Source organism: Oncorhynchus masou, chromosome 20 (genome assembly GCF_036934945.1).
Source record: "Oncorhynchus masou masou isolate Uvic2021 chromosome 20, UVic_Omas_1.1, whole genome shotgun sequence".
Taxonomy (NCBI): Eukaryota; Metazoa; Chordata; class Actinopteri; order Salmoniformes; family Salmonidae; genus Oncorhynchus; species Oncorhynchus masou.
This window is the reverse complement of record NC_088231.1, coordinates 7,642,511-7,659,431: the sequence shown is the minus strand read 5'-3', so window position 1 is coordinate 7,659,431 and position 16,921 is coordinate 7,642,511. Positions and strand designations below refer to the sequence as shown.

Genomic DNA, 16,921 nt, shown 5'->3' with positions numbered 1-16,921 from the left:
AATGCGCTTCATATAATCTCCTCCTTCTCTGTCTCCCTCTTGAAACTGGCTACAGAATATGTGCGCCTTCAAAGGAGTCCACCGCGTGCGCAGTGCGCTCGTCTTGTTGCGCGCATTCCTCTGTAGAAAAAGCCATGCAATTTCACCAAGATATATCTCCAGTCAGTTAGTTAGTGACTTGTTGTGTAGTTTCTTAAATATGTCTATGTACAATACAATAAAAATGTATTTTAAATCACAGACATGGGGTGATTTAAAAAATTCTGCAACTTGAAAAAGGGAATTATGTCATGTTCAATTAATGTTAAAAGACTGATAAATTGCTCAGAACCATCAAAATAACTTTAAATGGTATTATTACAAGTACAACAAAATTCCCATGTGGTCTATATTAAAGAGTACTTAATTTTAATATAATCATATAAATTCAATATTAGAACACAATTTCTACTTAAAATATCAAAGGGACGTAACATGGACTGATTTCGTGGAATGACCCAGGCAGTTAACCCCAGGCATATCTGTTGGTGTCTTGTTTGTTTGAACTAGAAATGGATCCGAAATCATTTATAAGGCGTAGACTTTCTCCCTTGAGGCAATGTTTATTTCTGTCAGGGTAAAACGCCCCCTCGTCATTTAGCGCGCTTCATCATCTCCCCCTCCCCCTGGCGCACACTCTCGAAGCTGGCAACACACAATATGCGCTTATTTCAAGACAGGAGTCCACAGCGTGCGCAGTAAGCTTGTCTTGTTGAGCACATACCTCGTAGAAAAAAAGCCGTGGAGTTTTGCCAATATATATTACCGTTCAGTTAGTCAGTTGCTTGTTGTCTAGATTCCTAGATATGTCTACTACTTGATGTGCGATACAATAAAATGGCTTGATACCTAGGACATGTGGTGATAAAAAAACATGCTGCAATTTGAATATAGGGTATTATTTAATGTTAACTTGAAAATACTAATACGCTGCTGAGAACCTTGACAAAAAGGGTTATCACCGGAAGTATAACGAATGCGTCTGTTACAGATCAAGGTGAGTCGGTTATTCTATAGCAGTTACTTGTCAACGGGAAAATATGCTGATCATTTGTTTAGTTAAGAATTTATCGAATGTATAGCCTATTTAATCCTATATGTTTTTTTGTAGGCTACAACTGTTATCTTGATATCAGCATCCCCAAGATGTAATCCAAGATACACAAACTAACATTTCTGAATACAATTTGTTCTTCTTCTAGAAATCAGCATCATGAAAGATTTCTTATGTCATATTTTCTAACCTTCTATAGGTTGTAGACAATTGCAATTCATTTAGGAACGCCAAAAATGTCTATGACTTGAGAAATATATTTCTGATATTAATTTGAAGAAAAATCGGATAGTATGCACTAAGGTATTGTGAATGATTTCCAAAGTAGACAGTATATTTCTTGGTGTATCACACAGGATGCCAGTTAATCAACTCTTATCATCGCTCTTCATTATGATTCAGTTGCCACAGGAAGCAACAGGAATTGTTGGTATGAGTTCCAAGTCATGTTATCATGAATTGCCAAAGTTTGTCAGCCAAGAAGTATTAATGCAGGACTGTTTGAAATCCCAAGTTCACTCCTAAAAAATACTGCATTTAGAAAAGCAGCTAGACATATACAGATTGAGAGCCAAATTAAATTGACTGATTTGAATGTAAACAGGCAGGTCAGGAGATCCTAAGAATAGGTCATAAGAACACATTCTTATTTACAGACACTATGACATGCTGCTCATTAATACCCCTTACACTCTGGAAATTGGCCTATAGGGACAACATTTCAATGTTTCTAACAAAATAACTATAACAAGCACATACAAGACCAAGGTGGCGAAGTTATCAGACCAAAAGGTGAGGTCACAACAGCTCACCTGACAAGACTGAATCCAAACATTACACTTTTTGATTTTATGTGCATTTAACATTTACTGCACTTTCCACAGCATTTGTCAATAACAAAATCTGAAAGTACTCTGGATACATTCAGTAACATAATAAGAACATTCAGTGCATTTTTTGGAGCGCAGGATAAGACAAAACTATTACAAGGGTTAGAGTGAGAACTGGTGTCTCCAAGTGGACACACACCACTCCAAACTGTATACAGTACTTCGTTTTTTTTTGAGTACTCCTAGCTTTGCCATTGAGGAACTGAAGCAAGCACACTAGTAGTTTTTGGTTTGGAACACAGACCCGTGTCCCCACCATCAAGTGTGGCATCATTTGAAAGCTTGTCCTTCACAATACGACAAACACAGGCTCATTCTCTTCAGGACAACCCCCGGGTATTACGCATTTCATCCGTGTAACTGTGGATCGAACATAGCTATCAGAAATCGTTGCTACTGTAAATGACATGAGTTTTCAAATATGGAAATGTGAACTGCACATTAGGACTCATGGGTGTGGTTTGCTTGTGTGACATCATGGGAATTTATTATAGTCCTTAAAGTCTCATCTTTCAGGACACATCGACTCCTCTCAATTAACAGCATTTCCCTCACTCAGACGATAACAAATGTGCAAAAGTAGCCCAGGGACGGGGAATCTTCCACCCTTTGCTGCTATAACAGCCTCCATTCTTCTGGGAAGGCTTTCCACTAGATGCTGAAACATTGCTGCGGAGACTTGTTTCCATTCGGCTACAAGAGTATTTCGTGAAGTCGGGCACTGATTTTGGGCGATTAGGGCTGACTCGCAGTCTGCGTTCCAATTTATCCCAAAGGTGTATGATGTGGTTGAGATCAGGGCTCTGTGCAGGCCAGTCAACTTCTTCCACACCGATCTCAACAAACCATTTCTGTATGGACCTCGCTTTGTGCACAGGGGCATTGCAAAGCCAAGGCTAGCTTTTTCAAGCAGAAAATTGTTTCCTGCAACACAAACTCAAAAAAGTTCTGGTACACTGTAAAGACCTTGGAGGATAAGAACACCTCCTCCCAGCTGCCCACTGCACTGAGGATAGGAAACTGTCACCACCGATAAATCCACTATAATTGAACATTTCAAGAAGCCTTTTTCTACGGCTGGCCATGCTTTCCACCTGGCTACCCCTACCCTGGTCAACTGCACTGTACCCCCCCACAGCAACTCGCCCAAGCCTTCCCCATTTCTCCTTCTCCCAAATCCAGTCAGCTGATGTTCGGAAAGAGCTGCAAAATCTGGACCCCTACAAATCAGCCGGGCTAGGCAATCTGGACCCTTTCTTTTTAAAATTATCTGCCGAAGTTGTTGCAACCCCTATTACTAGCCTGTTCAACCTCTCATTCGTGTCATCTGAGATTCCCAAAGATTGGAATCCCCTTCTTCAAGGGGGACACACTCTAGATCCAAACTGCTACAGACCTATATCTATCCTACCCTGCCTTTCTAAGGTCTTCAAAAGCCAAGTTAACAAACAGATTACTGACCATTTCGAATCCCACCGCACCTTCTCCGCTATGCAATCTGTTTTCAGAGCTGGTCATGGGTGCACCTCAGCCACGCTCAAGGTCCTAAACGATATCTTAACCGCCATCGATAAGAAACAATTACTGTGCAGCCATATTCAATGATCTGGCCAAGGCTTTCGACTCTGTCAATCACCACATCCTCATCGGCAGACTCGATAGCCTTGGTTTCTCAAATGATTGCCTCGCCTGGTTCACCAACTACTTTCCTGATAGAGTTCAGTGTGTCAAATCGGAGGGCCTGTTGTACGGGCCTCTGGCAGTCTCTATAGGGGTGCCACAGGGTTCAATTCTTGGGCCGACTCTCTTCTCTGTATACATCAATGATGTCGCTCTTGCTGCTGGTGAGTCTCTGATCCACCTCTACGCAGACGACACCATTCTGTATACTTCTGGCCCTTCTTTGGACACAGTGTTAACAACCCTCCAGACGAGCTTCAATGCCATACAACTCTCCTTCCGTGGCCTCCAACTGCTCTTAAATACAAGTAAAACTAAATGCATGCTCTTCAACGGATCGCTGCCTGCACCTGCCCGCCCGTCCAGCATCACTACTCTGGACGGTTCTGACTTAGAATATGTGGACAACTACAAATACCTAGGTGTCTGGTTAGATTGTAATCTCTCCTTCCAGACTCACATCAAACATCTCCAATCCAAAGTTAAATCTAGAATTGGCTTCCTTTTTTTGCAACAAAGCATCCTTCACTCATGCTGCCAAACATACCCTCGTAAAACTGACCATCCTACCGATCCTCGACTTCGGCGATGTCATTTACAAAATATCCTCCAATACCATACTCAATAAATTGGATGCAGTCTATCACAGTGCCATCCGTTTTGTCACCAAAGCCCCATATACTTGACATGATGACTCCTTGCTGTCCCCAGTCCACCTGGCCGTGCTGCTGCTCCAGTTTCAACTGTTCTGCCTTATTATTATTCGACCATGCTGGTCATTTATGAACATTTGAACATCTTGGCCATGTTCTGTTATAATCTCTACCCGGCACAGCCAGAAGAGGACTGGCCACCCCACATAGCCTGGTTCCTCTCTAGGTTTCTTCCTAGGTTTTGGCTTTTCTAGGGAGTTTTTCCTAGCCACCGTGCTTCTACACCTGCATTGCTTGCTGTTTGGGGTTTTAGGCTGGGTTTCTGTACAGCACTTTAAGATATCAGCTGATGTACGAAGGGCTATATAAATAAATTTGATTTGATTTTGATATACTACCCACTACTGCAACCTGTACGCTCTCGTTGGCTGGCCCTCGCTTCATACTCGTCGCCACTGGCTCCAGGTCATCTACAAGACCCTGCTAGGTGAAGTCCCCCCTTATCTCAGCTTGCTGGTCACCATAGCAGCACCACACCTGAAGCACACGCTCCAGCAGGTATATCTCTCTGGTCACCCCCAAAACCAATTCTTCCTTTGGCCGCCTCTCCTTCCAGTTCTATGCTGCCAATGACTGGAACGAACTACAAAAATCTCTGAAACTGGAAACACTTATCCCCCTCACTAGCTTTAAGCACCAGCTGTCAGAGCAGCTCACAGATTACTACACCTGTATATAGCCCATCTATAATTTAGCCCAAACAACTACCTATTCCCCTACTTTACTTATTTTGCTCCTTTGCACCCCATTATTTCTTTCTCTAGTTTGCACATTCTTCCACTGCAAATTAACCATTCCAGTGTTTTAATTGCTATATTGTATTTACTTCACCACCATGGCCTTTTAAAAAAACTTTACCTCCCTTATCTCACCTCATTTGCTCACATCGTATATAGACTTATTTTTCTACTGTATTATTGACTGTATGTTTGTTTTACGCCATGTGTAACTCTGTGTTGTTGCAATTGTAAATGAGAACTTGTTCTCAACTTGCCTACCTGGTTAAATAAAGGTGAAATAAAAATAAAATAAAATAGACAAGGCTGAAACAGGATAGGACCTTCCCCAAACTGTTGCCACAAAGTTGGAAGCACAGAATCGTCTTGAATGTCATTGTATGCTGTAGCGTTAAGATTTCCCTTCACTGGAACTAAGGGGCCTAGCACGAAGCATGAAAAACAGCCCCAGACAATTATTCCTGCTCCACCAAACTTTACCGTTGGCACTATGCATTAGGGTAGGTACCGTTCTCCTGGCATCCACCAAAACCAGATTAGTCCGTCAGACTGCCTGATGGTGACGCGTGATTCATCACTCCAGAGAACACGTTTCCACTGCTACAAAGTCCAATGGCGGGGAGCTTTATACCACTCCAGCCGACTATTGGCATTGCGAATGGTGATCTTAGGCTTGTGTGCGGCTGCTCCCGATGAACAATTATTGTGCTAGCGTTGCTTCCAGAGGCAGTTTGGAACTCGATAGTGAGTGTTGTAACCTTGGACTGACGATTTTTACACGCTTCAGCATTCGGCGGTCCCATTCTGTGAGCTTGTGTCGTCGCCAACCACTTCGCGGCTGAGCCGTTGCTGGTCCTAGACGTTTCCACTTCACAATAACAGGACTTACAGTTGATCGGGGCAGGTCTAGCAGGGCAGACATTGTTGCAAACGGAAAGATGGCATCCTATGACGGTGCCCGTTGAAAGTCACTGAGCTCTTCAGTAAGGCCATTCTACTGCCAATGTTTGACTATGGAGATTGCAAAGCAGTTTTCTTGATTTTATACACATGTCAGCAATGGGTGTGGCTGAAATAGCCAAATCTCATAATTGGAAGGGGTGTCCACATATTTTTTTGTGTGTGTAATACACACACACACAATATATATATATCTATATACACACTTCTCAAAAAAATAAAGGGAACACTTAAACAACACAGTGTAACTCCAAGTCAATCACACTTCTGTGAAATCAAACTGTCCACTTAGGAAGCAACACTGATTGACAATACATTTCACATGCTGTTGTGCAAATGGAATAGACAACAGGTGGAAATTATAGGCAATTAGTAAGACACCCCCAATAAAGGAGTGGTTCTGCAGGTGGTAACCACAGACCACTTCTCAGTTCCTATGCTTCCTGGCTGATGTTTTGGTCACTTTTGAATGCTGGCAGTGCTTTCACTCTAGTGGTAGCATGAGACGGAGTCTACAACCCACACAAGTGGCTCAGGTAGTGCAGCTCATCCAGGATGGCACATCAATGCGAGCTGTGGCAAGAAGGTTTGCTGTGTCTGTCAGCATAGTGTCCAGAGCATGGAGGCGCTACCAGGAGACAGGCCAGTACAGTACATCAGGAGACGTGGAGGAGGCCGTAGGAGGGCAACAACCCAGCAGCAGGAGCACTACCTCCACCTTTGTGCAAGGAGGAGCAGGAGGAGCACTGCCAGAGCCCTGCAAAATGACCCCCAGCAGGCCACAAATATGCATATGTCTGCTCAAACGGTCAGAAACATACTCCATGAGGGTGGTATGAGGGCCCGACGTCCACAGGTGGGGGTTGTGCTTACAGCCCAACACCGTGCAGGACGTTTGGCATTTGCCAGAGAGCACCAAGACTGGCAAATTCGCCACTGGCGCCCTGTGCTCTTCACAGATGAAAGCAGGTTCACACTGAGCACGTGACAGACGTGACAGAGTCTGAAGACGCCGTGGAGAACGTTCTGCTGCCTGCAACATCCTCCAGCATGACCGGTTTGGCGGTGGGTCAGTCATGGTGTGGGGTGGCATTTCTTTGGGGGGTAGCTTGACTGCCATTAGGTACCAAGATGAGATCCTCAGACCCCTTGTGAGACCATATGCTGGTGCGGTTGGCCCTGGGTTCCTCCTAATACAAGACAATGCTAGACCTCATGTGGCTGGAGTGTGTCAGCAGTTCCTGCAAGAGGAAGGCATTGGTGCTATGGACTGGCCCGCCCGTTCCCCAGACCTGAATCCAATTGAGCACATCTGGGACATCATGTCTCGCTCCATCCACCAACGCCACGTTGCACCACAGACTGTCCAGGAGTTGGCGGATGCTTTAGTCCAGGTCTGGGAGGAGATCCCTCAGGAGACCATCCGCCACCTCATCAGGAGCATGCCCAGGCGTTGTAGGGAGGTCATACAGGCACGTGGAGGCCACACACACTACGGAGCCTCATTTTGACTTGTTTTAAGGACATTACATCAAAGTGGGATCAGCCTGTAGTGTGGTTTTCCACTTTAATTTTGAGTGTCACTCCAAATCCAGACCTCCATGGGTTGATAAATTTGATTTCCATTGATAATTTGTGATTTTGTTGTCAGCACATTCAACTATGTAAAGAAAAAAGTATTTAATAAGAATATTTCATTCATTCAGATCTAGGATGTGTTATTTTAGTGTTCCCTTAATTTCTTTGAGCAGTAATATATATATATATATAGTGTATTTAAACCTATAGTGGTAAGTAAGATGACCCTTGGTTATTTGATCATCAAAGGGCAACAGTATGATACAGGGTGAGAAATCCCCTGCAGCAATGTAGGTAATCGCATAGCTGATCTATAGCTATATCGCCTACACTCACATGACTGTGTTTTGTTGACAGTGTTATTAAGGCCTGTACAAAGCTAGGTCAAAAAAAAATAATTAAAAAGTGTTTCAGTTCTTATGCCCCTTCCACTTGGAACAAGCTATAAAAAGGATATGAAATTGCAGGATCTTTGCAGGATAAAGTCTTTGAATGAGTTTAAAGCTAAGGTAAAAACTATGGTGGACAGTGATGTTGGGGGGCTATCAATGTTTTCACCCCTAAATGCACCACACCTTCCCAAACCATCTTTCATGCTCAATGTGTAACTTCGTTATTTTTTTAAATGTAGTCCTTTGTGTTTTGTTGTAAACGTATCTGACATTTTGTCAGATATTACTGTCTCTTGTAGAATAGATATTTAATCTTACCTGGTAAAATATAAAATCTATAAATAAATACAGTACTGAGACTAACAGGTTTTGTCAGGTGATCCTTAATACAATGTTCTGTGAAACATCTGAAAGAGAACACAAGTCATATTTTATTCAGTGGCTTGGGGGTGAGGAAAACTAGAAAAAGGTTGTTGGCATGATATATATTTATATGCTGCAAAATTCAACTAGTCTCCATTTGCGAAATTCAAGTAGTCTCCGGAGTTCAAAGAGTCACTGTGATAGGGCGACCTCATGTTTTTGCCCTGCCATCGATGTTGCAGGAGATCTTGTATGCACACCCCCATTCAAAAGTTTGAGGTCACTTAGAAATGTCATTGTTTTTGAAAGAAAATCATTTTTTTTGTCCATTAAAATAACATAAAATTGATCAGAAATACAGTGTAGATATTGTTAATGTTGTAAATGACTATTGTAGCTGGAAACGGCAGATTTCTTATGGAATATCTACGTAGGCGTACAGAGGCCATTTAGTGGACAAAAAATGTGCCTTTCTTTCAAAAACAAGGAAATTTCTAAGTGACCCCAAACTTTTGAACGGTAGTGTATATGTCACACCCAAGACTATGACTCACACTTGATGCTAGCGACTTATACAATGGTCTTTAAGCCTCCCAACAATTACATCATTCTCTGCAGTCTAAAATATGAGCAGGCAAGGAGCTTTTCAAATGTTTTGTAACCCAAGACTATGTCCATAGATGTAAACAAGTTTATGTCCTCTGTCAAAATGATCTCCCTCCTCTTATTGCAGAATTTGTGAGGCCCGGAGGGGAACGATACCAATGGATAATGCAAGTCAAGTAAACATAACTCCAATGGAGGACTGTGCGAATTCTTCTAGACTTGCTGGTGAATTGTCAAACTGCTACAACACCTTTCCAGACCTGGAGGACAGCACCAAGCTGGTGGGAGTGCAAGTGATCCTCATCCTGGCTTACAGCACCATCATACTGTTCGGAGTCATCGGAAACTCCCTGGTGATATACGTGGTGTACAAGTTCAAAACTCTGCACACCGTCACCAATTTTTTCATTGTGAACCTGGCTGTGGCCGATCTGCTGGTGAACACTCTATGTCTGCCATTTACTTTGATCAACACTCTCCATGGAGAGTGGAGGTTTGGCCAGGCCTTGTGCTTCATACTGCCCTTCTCCCAAGGCATGTCCGTGCACGTTTCCACCATCACGCTCAACATCATCGCTCTGGACCGCCACCGGAGCATCGTCTACCACCTGGAGACCAAGATGTCCAAGGAAATGTGTGCCGCCGTCATCGTCATGACGTGGGCCATAAGCGCGGTCCTGGCCAGCCCGCTCGCCGTCTTCCGGGAGTACGGGACGTTTGACCTTTCGCCCGAGCAGTCCATTCAGGTTTGCACGGAAAAGTGGCCAGGGAGCGGCATGGACGGGACCATCTATAGTATCTCCATGCTCCTGCTCCAGTACTGCCTGCCGCTGGCCATCAACTCCTTCGCCTACATCCGCATCTGGAGTAAGCTGAAGAACCACGTGAGTCCGACGGGGAGGAACAACCGCCACCAGCGCAAGAGGAAGACCACTAAGATGCTGGTGATCGTGGTGGTGGTGTTTGCAGTGAGCTGGCTGCCTCTCCACGCCTTCCAGCTGGCCATTGACATTGACAATAGTGTCTTGGACATGACAGACTTCAAGCTGCTTTTCACCATGTTCCACATCGTGGCCATGTGCTCAACCTTTGTCAACCCCATCCTCTATGGGTGGATGAACAACAACTACCGGACTGCGTTTCTGTCCGTGTGTAAGTGCAGCCAACCTGTCAATTCTGGGTCGAGGAGCATCATGAGCAGAAAGACACTGAGGGAAAAGGACATGAGCGATACAGATTTCCAAGCGACTAAAGTCTGAATTCATAATATCAACTGAAATGTGAAATTGCTGTTCTGTGCAACCTACCGTAAGGGTGAATTATGGGTAAAACATTCTGCTTTAACTTATTTTTTTTTTTACATTAGTTTATTGTCAAAAGGTTCAGTGAAGAACCAAGTGTGTTCAAAATGTGTAAATGATTTCATGCAAGTGCCAAATGCATTTCTGAATTGTGCCATTGATAATCAAGAGCTTATGAAACTGCTGTTTAAAACTTGCTGCTTCTTACAACTGGCTACTTAGGCCACATGCAAATGTTGATATTTAAATGTTGATCGTGGGACGAAAAATGTTGACATTGCCTTCGTGAATGCTACCATAGTAAACCATGTGGATCATACTTTTTCTTTAGAAATGGATTACGAGGCCCTGTTTTGATAGATGTGCTTTAATTAAAAGCTGAGGTGGAAAACAACACATTAGTTCAGAACGCAGGTTGTAATTTATTGACACCTAATAGCTGCAAATTCTGCATGTAATGATAGAAACTGACTCATCCATTTCATTTCCAAATTCAAATCACATTGTATTTGTCACATGTGCCGAATACAACAGGTGTAGACCTTACTGTGAAATGCTTACTTTTACAAGCCATTAACCAACAATGCAGTTCTAGAAATAGAGTTAGAAAATATTCACTAAATAAACTAAAAGTAAAAAAGAACACAATAATATTACATAACAATAGCAGTGTAAAAACAAAAGGGGGGGGGGGGGGGTCAATGTTATAGTCCGGTGGCCATTTGATTAGTTGTTCAGCAGTCTAATGGCTTGGGGGTAGAAGCTGTTAAAGAGCCTTTTGGACCTAGACTCTGCGCTCCGGTACCACTTGCTGTGCGGTATCAGAGAGAACAGCCTATGACTAGGGTGGCTAGAGTCTTTGACAATTTTCCATGCATGGTGGATTTTGGATAGATGGACCTAACTAGAGCTATGGCTACTGTAGAGCATGTTATGTACACTTAGTGTACAAAACTTTAGGAACACCTGCTCTTTCCATAACAGACTGACCAGGTGAATCCAGGTGAAAGCTACAGTATGATCCCTCATTGACGTCACTTGTTAAATCCACTTCAAATCAGTGTGGATGAAGGGGAAGAGACAGGTTAAAGAGGGATTTTTAAGCCTTGAGACAATTGAGACATGGATGGTGTACGTGTGCCATTCAGAGGGTGAATGGGCAAGACAAAACATTTAAGTGCCTTTGAACAAGGAATGGTCGTAGGGGCCAGGAACACCAGTTCGAGAGTGTCAAGAACTGCAACGCACGGGAAACTCAACAGTTTCCCGTGTGTACCAAGAATGGTCCACCACCCAAAGGACATCCAGCCTAATTGACACAACTGAAGGAAGCATTGGAGTCAACATGGGCCAGCATCCCTGTGGAATGCTTTCAACACCCTGTAGAGTCCATGCACCGACAAATTGAGACTGTTCTAAGGGCAAAAGGGGGTGCAACGCAATATTAGGATGTTCCTAATGTTTTGTACACTCAGTGTATATTGCAACTCTGGCACAATTATATATACACTATATTATTAGACAGTCCACGACAGATCCGGAACCCCTCCCTCGCCTTTGGTTGCAGCAAACAGTCTCATTACCGCTAGAGTATGTCCTCACTATATTTCTGGATCATTTAAGAGGCTGTCCTTTCTTCCTGTTTCTTAGCCCATCACTGCGGTTGTGTGGCGGGGATTGGTTCAATGCCTCTGTTTTTAGTAACTCATTCATGGACCATTCAGCACGTAAGCCAATAATGGTTTATTAGGCTGTCGAAAGTTATTGACCTGCGGCTTACAGAGAGTGGAGCCCCGTTCTAAATCAAGTCTGAAGGACATGAGCAATGTGGTTTAAGACGCATGTCATTTTCCCTTTGATACGGTCTGTGTTCACTACGGAATCACATTAGGATGGAAGCAGTGAAGTTGATGACTTACCGCTTGGCTTTCCATCCATCTAACATTTTGAAATCAAAGTCTATGAATCCATTGACAGAATGGGAGTTATAGGCTAGTACGAGTATTTGTGAAACAGAATCAATATCAAATGCCCATATAATATTTTCTTACGACAGATAGACATTAAATAATTATTGAATGACTCACATGATGACTGTAGCATGAAATGACTGCAGCAGTTACAGCAGTGAGGTATCAGTGAGAGAATGAATGTCATGAGGTCAAAAACATGTTTCCCGGGACACATAACAAAAAAGTATTGATTCTGTCAAACGATGGAGTTTTTAACTTTGTGAAATTACTCAATAGACTAAAGTTGCTCAGGATAAGTGGCCTGATGACAATGCAATACATCTTTCTTTCTGCCAGACAAATGGGTATCGGACAAGTCAGAAAGTAAAACATGTTTTCGGGGGGGGAGACAAATAAATATGTATTGATTCTGTCAAAGAATGGGGTTCTTTCTTCCTGAAATTACTAAATAGACTAAAGTTGGCAGGAGTAGCTAAGCATAAGTGGCCTGATGACAACAATGCAACACAACAACTCTTACTGCCAGACAGATGGGTAACGGACAAGAATGAAAGCCTCAAGACACGCTGAGATGTGAGTCATATAGTCCCACAAAAGCCATCCAATGATTAGCATGGCATGGCTAGCGGGGTATACAGAATCCTAATGTGCTCATCTGCCATCTGTGTAACCATAAGGAGTCAAAAGGGGTCACACCTTATTAGGATAATACAGATAGTCCATCTGTAGAATCTCTGCAGATCGTTATACTATCTGCTGATAAGCAACTGCTTGCCACGGTAAGGGTTGTTTCGGTTAGGGTAAGGGTTACGGTTAGGGTTAGGAGATAGTCTGTAGAGCATCTACAGATTTTCCAAATAAAGTGTTAACTCAATGGTGGGTTTCCATCTGACTTATTGGGTCTTTGGGTGCAAAATAACAAACACTATAATACTAGCCCTGCCTATAAACAAGGGAATCAAATATAAAATCTCACCAACTGGATTGTAATGCCCAGTGGATGTTGATTAGACATGTTAGAATGAATGATGCATACAGCAGACTACATACTACCAACATAAACTGTGATGACCCCTTTTGGTTAAACCTTTTGGCTGTTGAGGTCTAATAGATCCTAATAGAGAGGCGTCTCATGAATGATACAACAGCTCCCCCTACTGTCCAAAAATATCCAGACCTTCTCCAAATGAAACGACATGGGCATGTGATCCACAACAGCAACAAATAGGGCCTGGAAGATTTATTTTACTTAACTCGGCAAGTCAGTTAAGAACAAATTCTTATTTACAATGACTGCCTACCCCGGTCAAACCCAGACGACACTGGGCCAATTGTGCACCGCCTTACGGGACTCCCAATCACGGCCGGATGTGATTTGGCCTGGATTTGAACCAGGGACTGTAGTGTCGCCTCGTGCACCGAAATGCAATGCCTTTGACCGCTATCACAATATTTTTTCTCCATAACAGAAATGAAAACATGAAGCAGACCAAACTCTTTGGGCCTTTAAAAACCTGTTATATATAACATTTTATGTGCTATAGCTTGGAAAATAAAAGTGACTCTGGATGACAACATAATGATGTTTGTTTCCAACATCAAAGCGGTTTTCCTAAAGAAGTGAAATCCACTTCATGTTTTGTTTCCTTGCAACATTACTAACGAGTATGGTAATACTGGCATCGTCCCAAGCCTTGATATGCCAGTTATCTACAGTAGCTCCAATTCTCAAGTAAATAACATCAGAAATGATAACACTGACAAAATCATTTGAAAAGCATAATATAATAAGGGAATTCAAATCTATACTGTGCATATGGTACATGACTGTGACGGGCACATTGTTGGTAAAGTGGTGCAGAGAGCTCTACGATAAGCTACAGTATGTTTGTGTTTGACTCCTCCTGACTCCTCTGTCACACAGGTCGTGGTACGGGAGGTAGAGGTCAACACCCAGTCTGCCTGGCCGACTGATCCAGCTACAGCCTCATTCATTCTGATTGATGATGTTTTTGTACCTCTGGGCTCTCTGCTCCTCCTCCTCGAAACGCTTCCTTATATGGTCAATTGCCTCTCCGCCAACACAGTCCAAAGAAAAAGAAACAAAGTCATTCAAATGATGAGCTCCAGGACGACTAGTGGTGATGTCTCTACTTTTAAAATGTTCATCTTCTGTTAGCTTTTAACCTTACCTACAGGGCCATCCAGCATTTCTCTGGTAATAGGGCTGCTGTTCAGAGGCTGCCTTGGACTCTCTTGCTGCCTGGCTCCATCATCAATCACCTCATGTGACCCTGCTAATATCCTGGCAGTGGTGACGGGGCTCCTCTCTCTCAGCTGCAGCGAGATGCTACTGCTGAGATCAATGTACTCCTGGTGGAGCTGCCGCACCTCCAGCGTTAGCAGGTCTTTCTCCTGCTGCACCGTGAGCAGGCAGCTTTCTAATATGGCCTGCAATTCCCTCAGCTGCTTGGCTCCGCCCTCTGCCTCCTCACCCCTCTTGACGCTCTGCTTGAGGTTCTCTCGTAGTGTCTTGTTCTCCTCTTTGAGATGGGCCACGGAGCCCGACAGGGCCTTGCGCTCTTTCCCCACGCTGTCTAGGATGCGTTCGGCCAGGTGTTCGTTGCCCGACGAGGCCAGAGGGCTGCCGTCCCTAGTCGTGCTCCCCTCAAGGGAGCTTCTACACCTGGCCCCTAGCCGATGGAGTTCGGCCCAGCTCATATCCAGCTCGTTCGTGAGCCGGCTGACCTCCCTTGCCAGCGAGGCCATTCGGTCCTCCAGCTGCCCCTTCTCCTGGGTGAGCTGGGTGCAGCGATCGTTGGCCCTCTCCAGTTGAACCCACACCCAGTTGTCACCATCCCCTTCTTTGGGCTCCCGAGCCAGGCTGGGATCCCTGGATCTCTCCCCTGCCTGGCTCTCGATCTCAAGAGCGTTGACAAGTCTGCGGTTCTCTGCGGCCTGCTGCTTGTTGCACTTATCCAGGGTTTTATTCAAGGCTTTGAGGTCCTCGTACTTTGGAAGGATCCTCTTGAGCTCGCGGACGCACTCCTTGCAGTAGTCCTCCGTCTTCCGCAGCTTCCTCCGCAAGTCCTGTTTCTCCATCTCCAAGTAAACGCACCTGTCCTCCAAGGATAAGCTCTCCATTTTGAGCATCTCTCTCATCCTAGTCTCCTCTATCTTGGATGGTGCATCTTGCCTCTGACTTTCTGGGTATGTTTTGGCAATGTTGAAAGTGACAGTGTGGGTATTGAGTTTGGAGGTGGGACTGTGATCACCAGCCATTTCCTGTGAATTGTTGCCACTTGTTGAGCCGAAGACATTGTGATTGATCAAAGATGGGCGTTCCTGTGAATTGTTGCCACTTGTTGAGCTTAAGACATTGTGATTGGCCAAAGATGGACGGTCTTCCGCCTTGTTTTCTCTTATCTTCTTGTTGAGGCTCAGGTTGTCCTCCTCCAGTGACACCAGAGCGTTTTTCAGTCTGTCCACCGTATTCTCCAAATCGACTATCATCTCAGATTTATAGTTTGTCACGAGAGCTCGGTCTCCTGAGCCACTGCGTCTTGGGGAGCAGGCAGAGTCGAACACCATCGGTGAATGACTGTAAGATGCTCTACGGGTCTCTGATTCATTTGTTTCTTTCATCAATGAAACATTGTTCAACTTTTCTGAAGATATCCCTGATTTGCTGTTACAATTATGAAGAGGCTGTGTTATCTCCATGTGCTGTGAAACCAGTGTGCTCCACTCAACCTGAAATGAGTGAGGTCAATAACACAATTTTATCGTGGGTTTAACGCAGATTTGTACATAGATATTCAGCAGCCAATTAGCATATGGAACACTTGACGTATTTCATAATGAAAGCCTAGGCTATATTCTTTGTAACTATCATCAAACAACGTCATAACATAAAAATGCCTAGCTTAAATGCAGGACATGGTATGTCTTCATTATTAAAATTCAACCTTGTTGCCTTCTCTTGGAGACAGAGGGGCCTCAGGTGTGCAGGAGCCTTCTCAAGCTGCTTATGCTCTCTGGGGTGATGGCTAGATGACAACACGTTTGGTCCCTGAACAGGAATGGGGCTAATATTAGTCATTGACAGTAACCTAAAACATTAATGAGCAGGGATTAAATGCCATTTAATTTAGGATAGTTTAGCTAATGTTCCAGCTAGACCTCTCATGTTAAGACTCAAGGCTATCAACATTACTGGGTTAAAAAGCCAGCTACAAGGTGACTGTAGCTAGCTAACGTAGCTAAAGTTAGCTAACTAAATAACTCACTTAGCTAGCTACTGTAGCTAGTCAAAGCCAGATGTTGTTTGCTAGGTAATTAGCGAACGTTATAGTAAAACGTCGTCAAAAAGTAAACAAATAATAACTTACCCTCTGCAGAAACTTTTGCTTGAACATGACACGTTCTAACTGCTAATTAATAATCGTAGCTCATTAGTTTCAAGACTTGTTTAACGTCGTGCTCCCCAATAAATCATAGCGTAATGTTACCATGGTAACCGGCGTTCTGGTTCCAATCAGAGTGCGGATAGAATTTGAGGGAAATCAGAATTCCGATTAACATGGTAACATTACGCAATGATTTACTAGGGAGCACGAAGTTTAGCATCAACAG

The 16,921-nt window shown here is 43.7% G+C and overlaps 2 protein-coding genes across 2 annotated transcripts; one reads left to right on the top strand and one right to left on the bottom strand.

Moving 5' to 3' along the window:
* The first annotated feature begins 727 nt into the window (after positions 1–727).
* On the top strand, positions 728–11,218 carry LOC135506797 (neuropeptide Y receptor type 2-like). The gene is made up of 2 exons (XM_064926177.1): positions 728–1,036; positions 9,140–11,218. Exon 2 carries the CDS (start codon positions 9,171–9,173, stop codon positions 10,269–10,271), a length of 1,101 nt encoding a protein of 366 aa, XP_064782249.1. The 5' UTR covers positions 728–1,036; positions 9,140–9,170; the 3' UTR covers positions 10,272–11,218.
* A 2,890-nt stretch (positions 11,219–14,108) lies between these two features.
* On the bottom strand, positions 14,109–16,786 carry si:dkey-256e7.8 (coiled-coil domain-containing protein 110). The gene is made up of 3 exons (XM_064925878.1): positions 16,678–16,786; positions 16,255–16,358; positions 14,109–16,039 (listed from the first exon to the last, which is right to left on the bottom strand). Exon 3 carries the CDS (start codon positions 16,007–16,009, stop codon positions 14,462–14,464), a length of 1,548 nt encoding a protein of 515 aa, XP_064781950.1. The 5' UTR covers positions 16,010–16,039; positions 16,255–16,358; positions 16,678–16,786; the 3' UTR covers positions 14,109–14,461.
* Between the last annotated feature and the right edge of the window lie 135 nt (positions 16,787–16,921).

Excerpts from the sequence above, each read along its gene's own strand:
- si:dkey-256e7.8 (XM_064925878.1), bottom strand. The coding sequence starts at position 16,009 with ATGGAGATAACACAGCCTCTTCATAATTGTAACAGCAAATCAGGGATA.
- LOC135506797 (XM_064926177.1), top strand. The coding sequence starts at position 9,171 with ATGGATAATGCAAGTCAAGTAAACATAACTCCAATGGAGGACTGTGCG.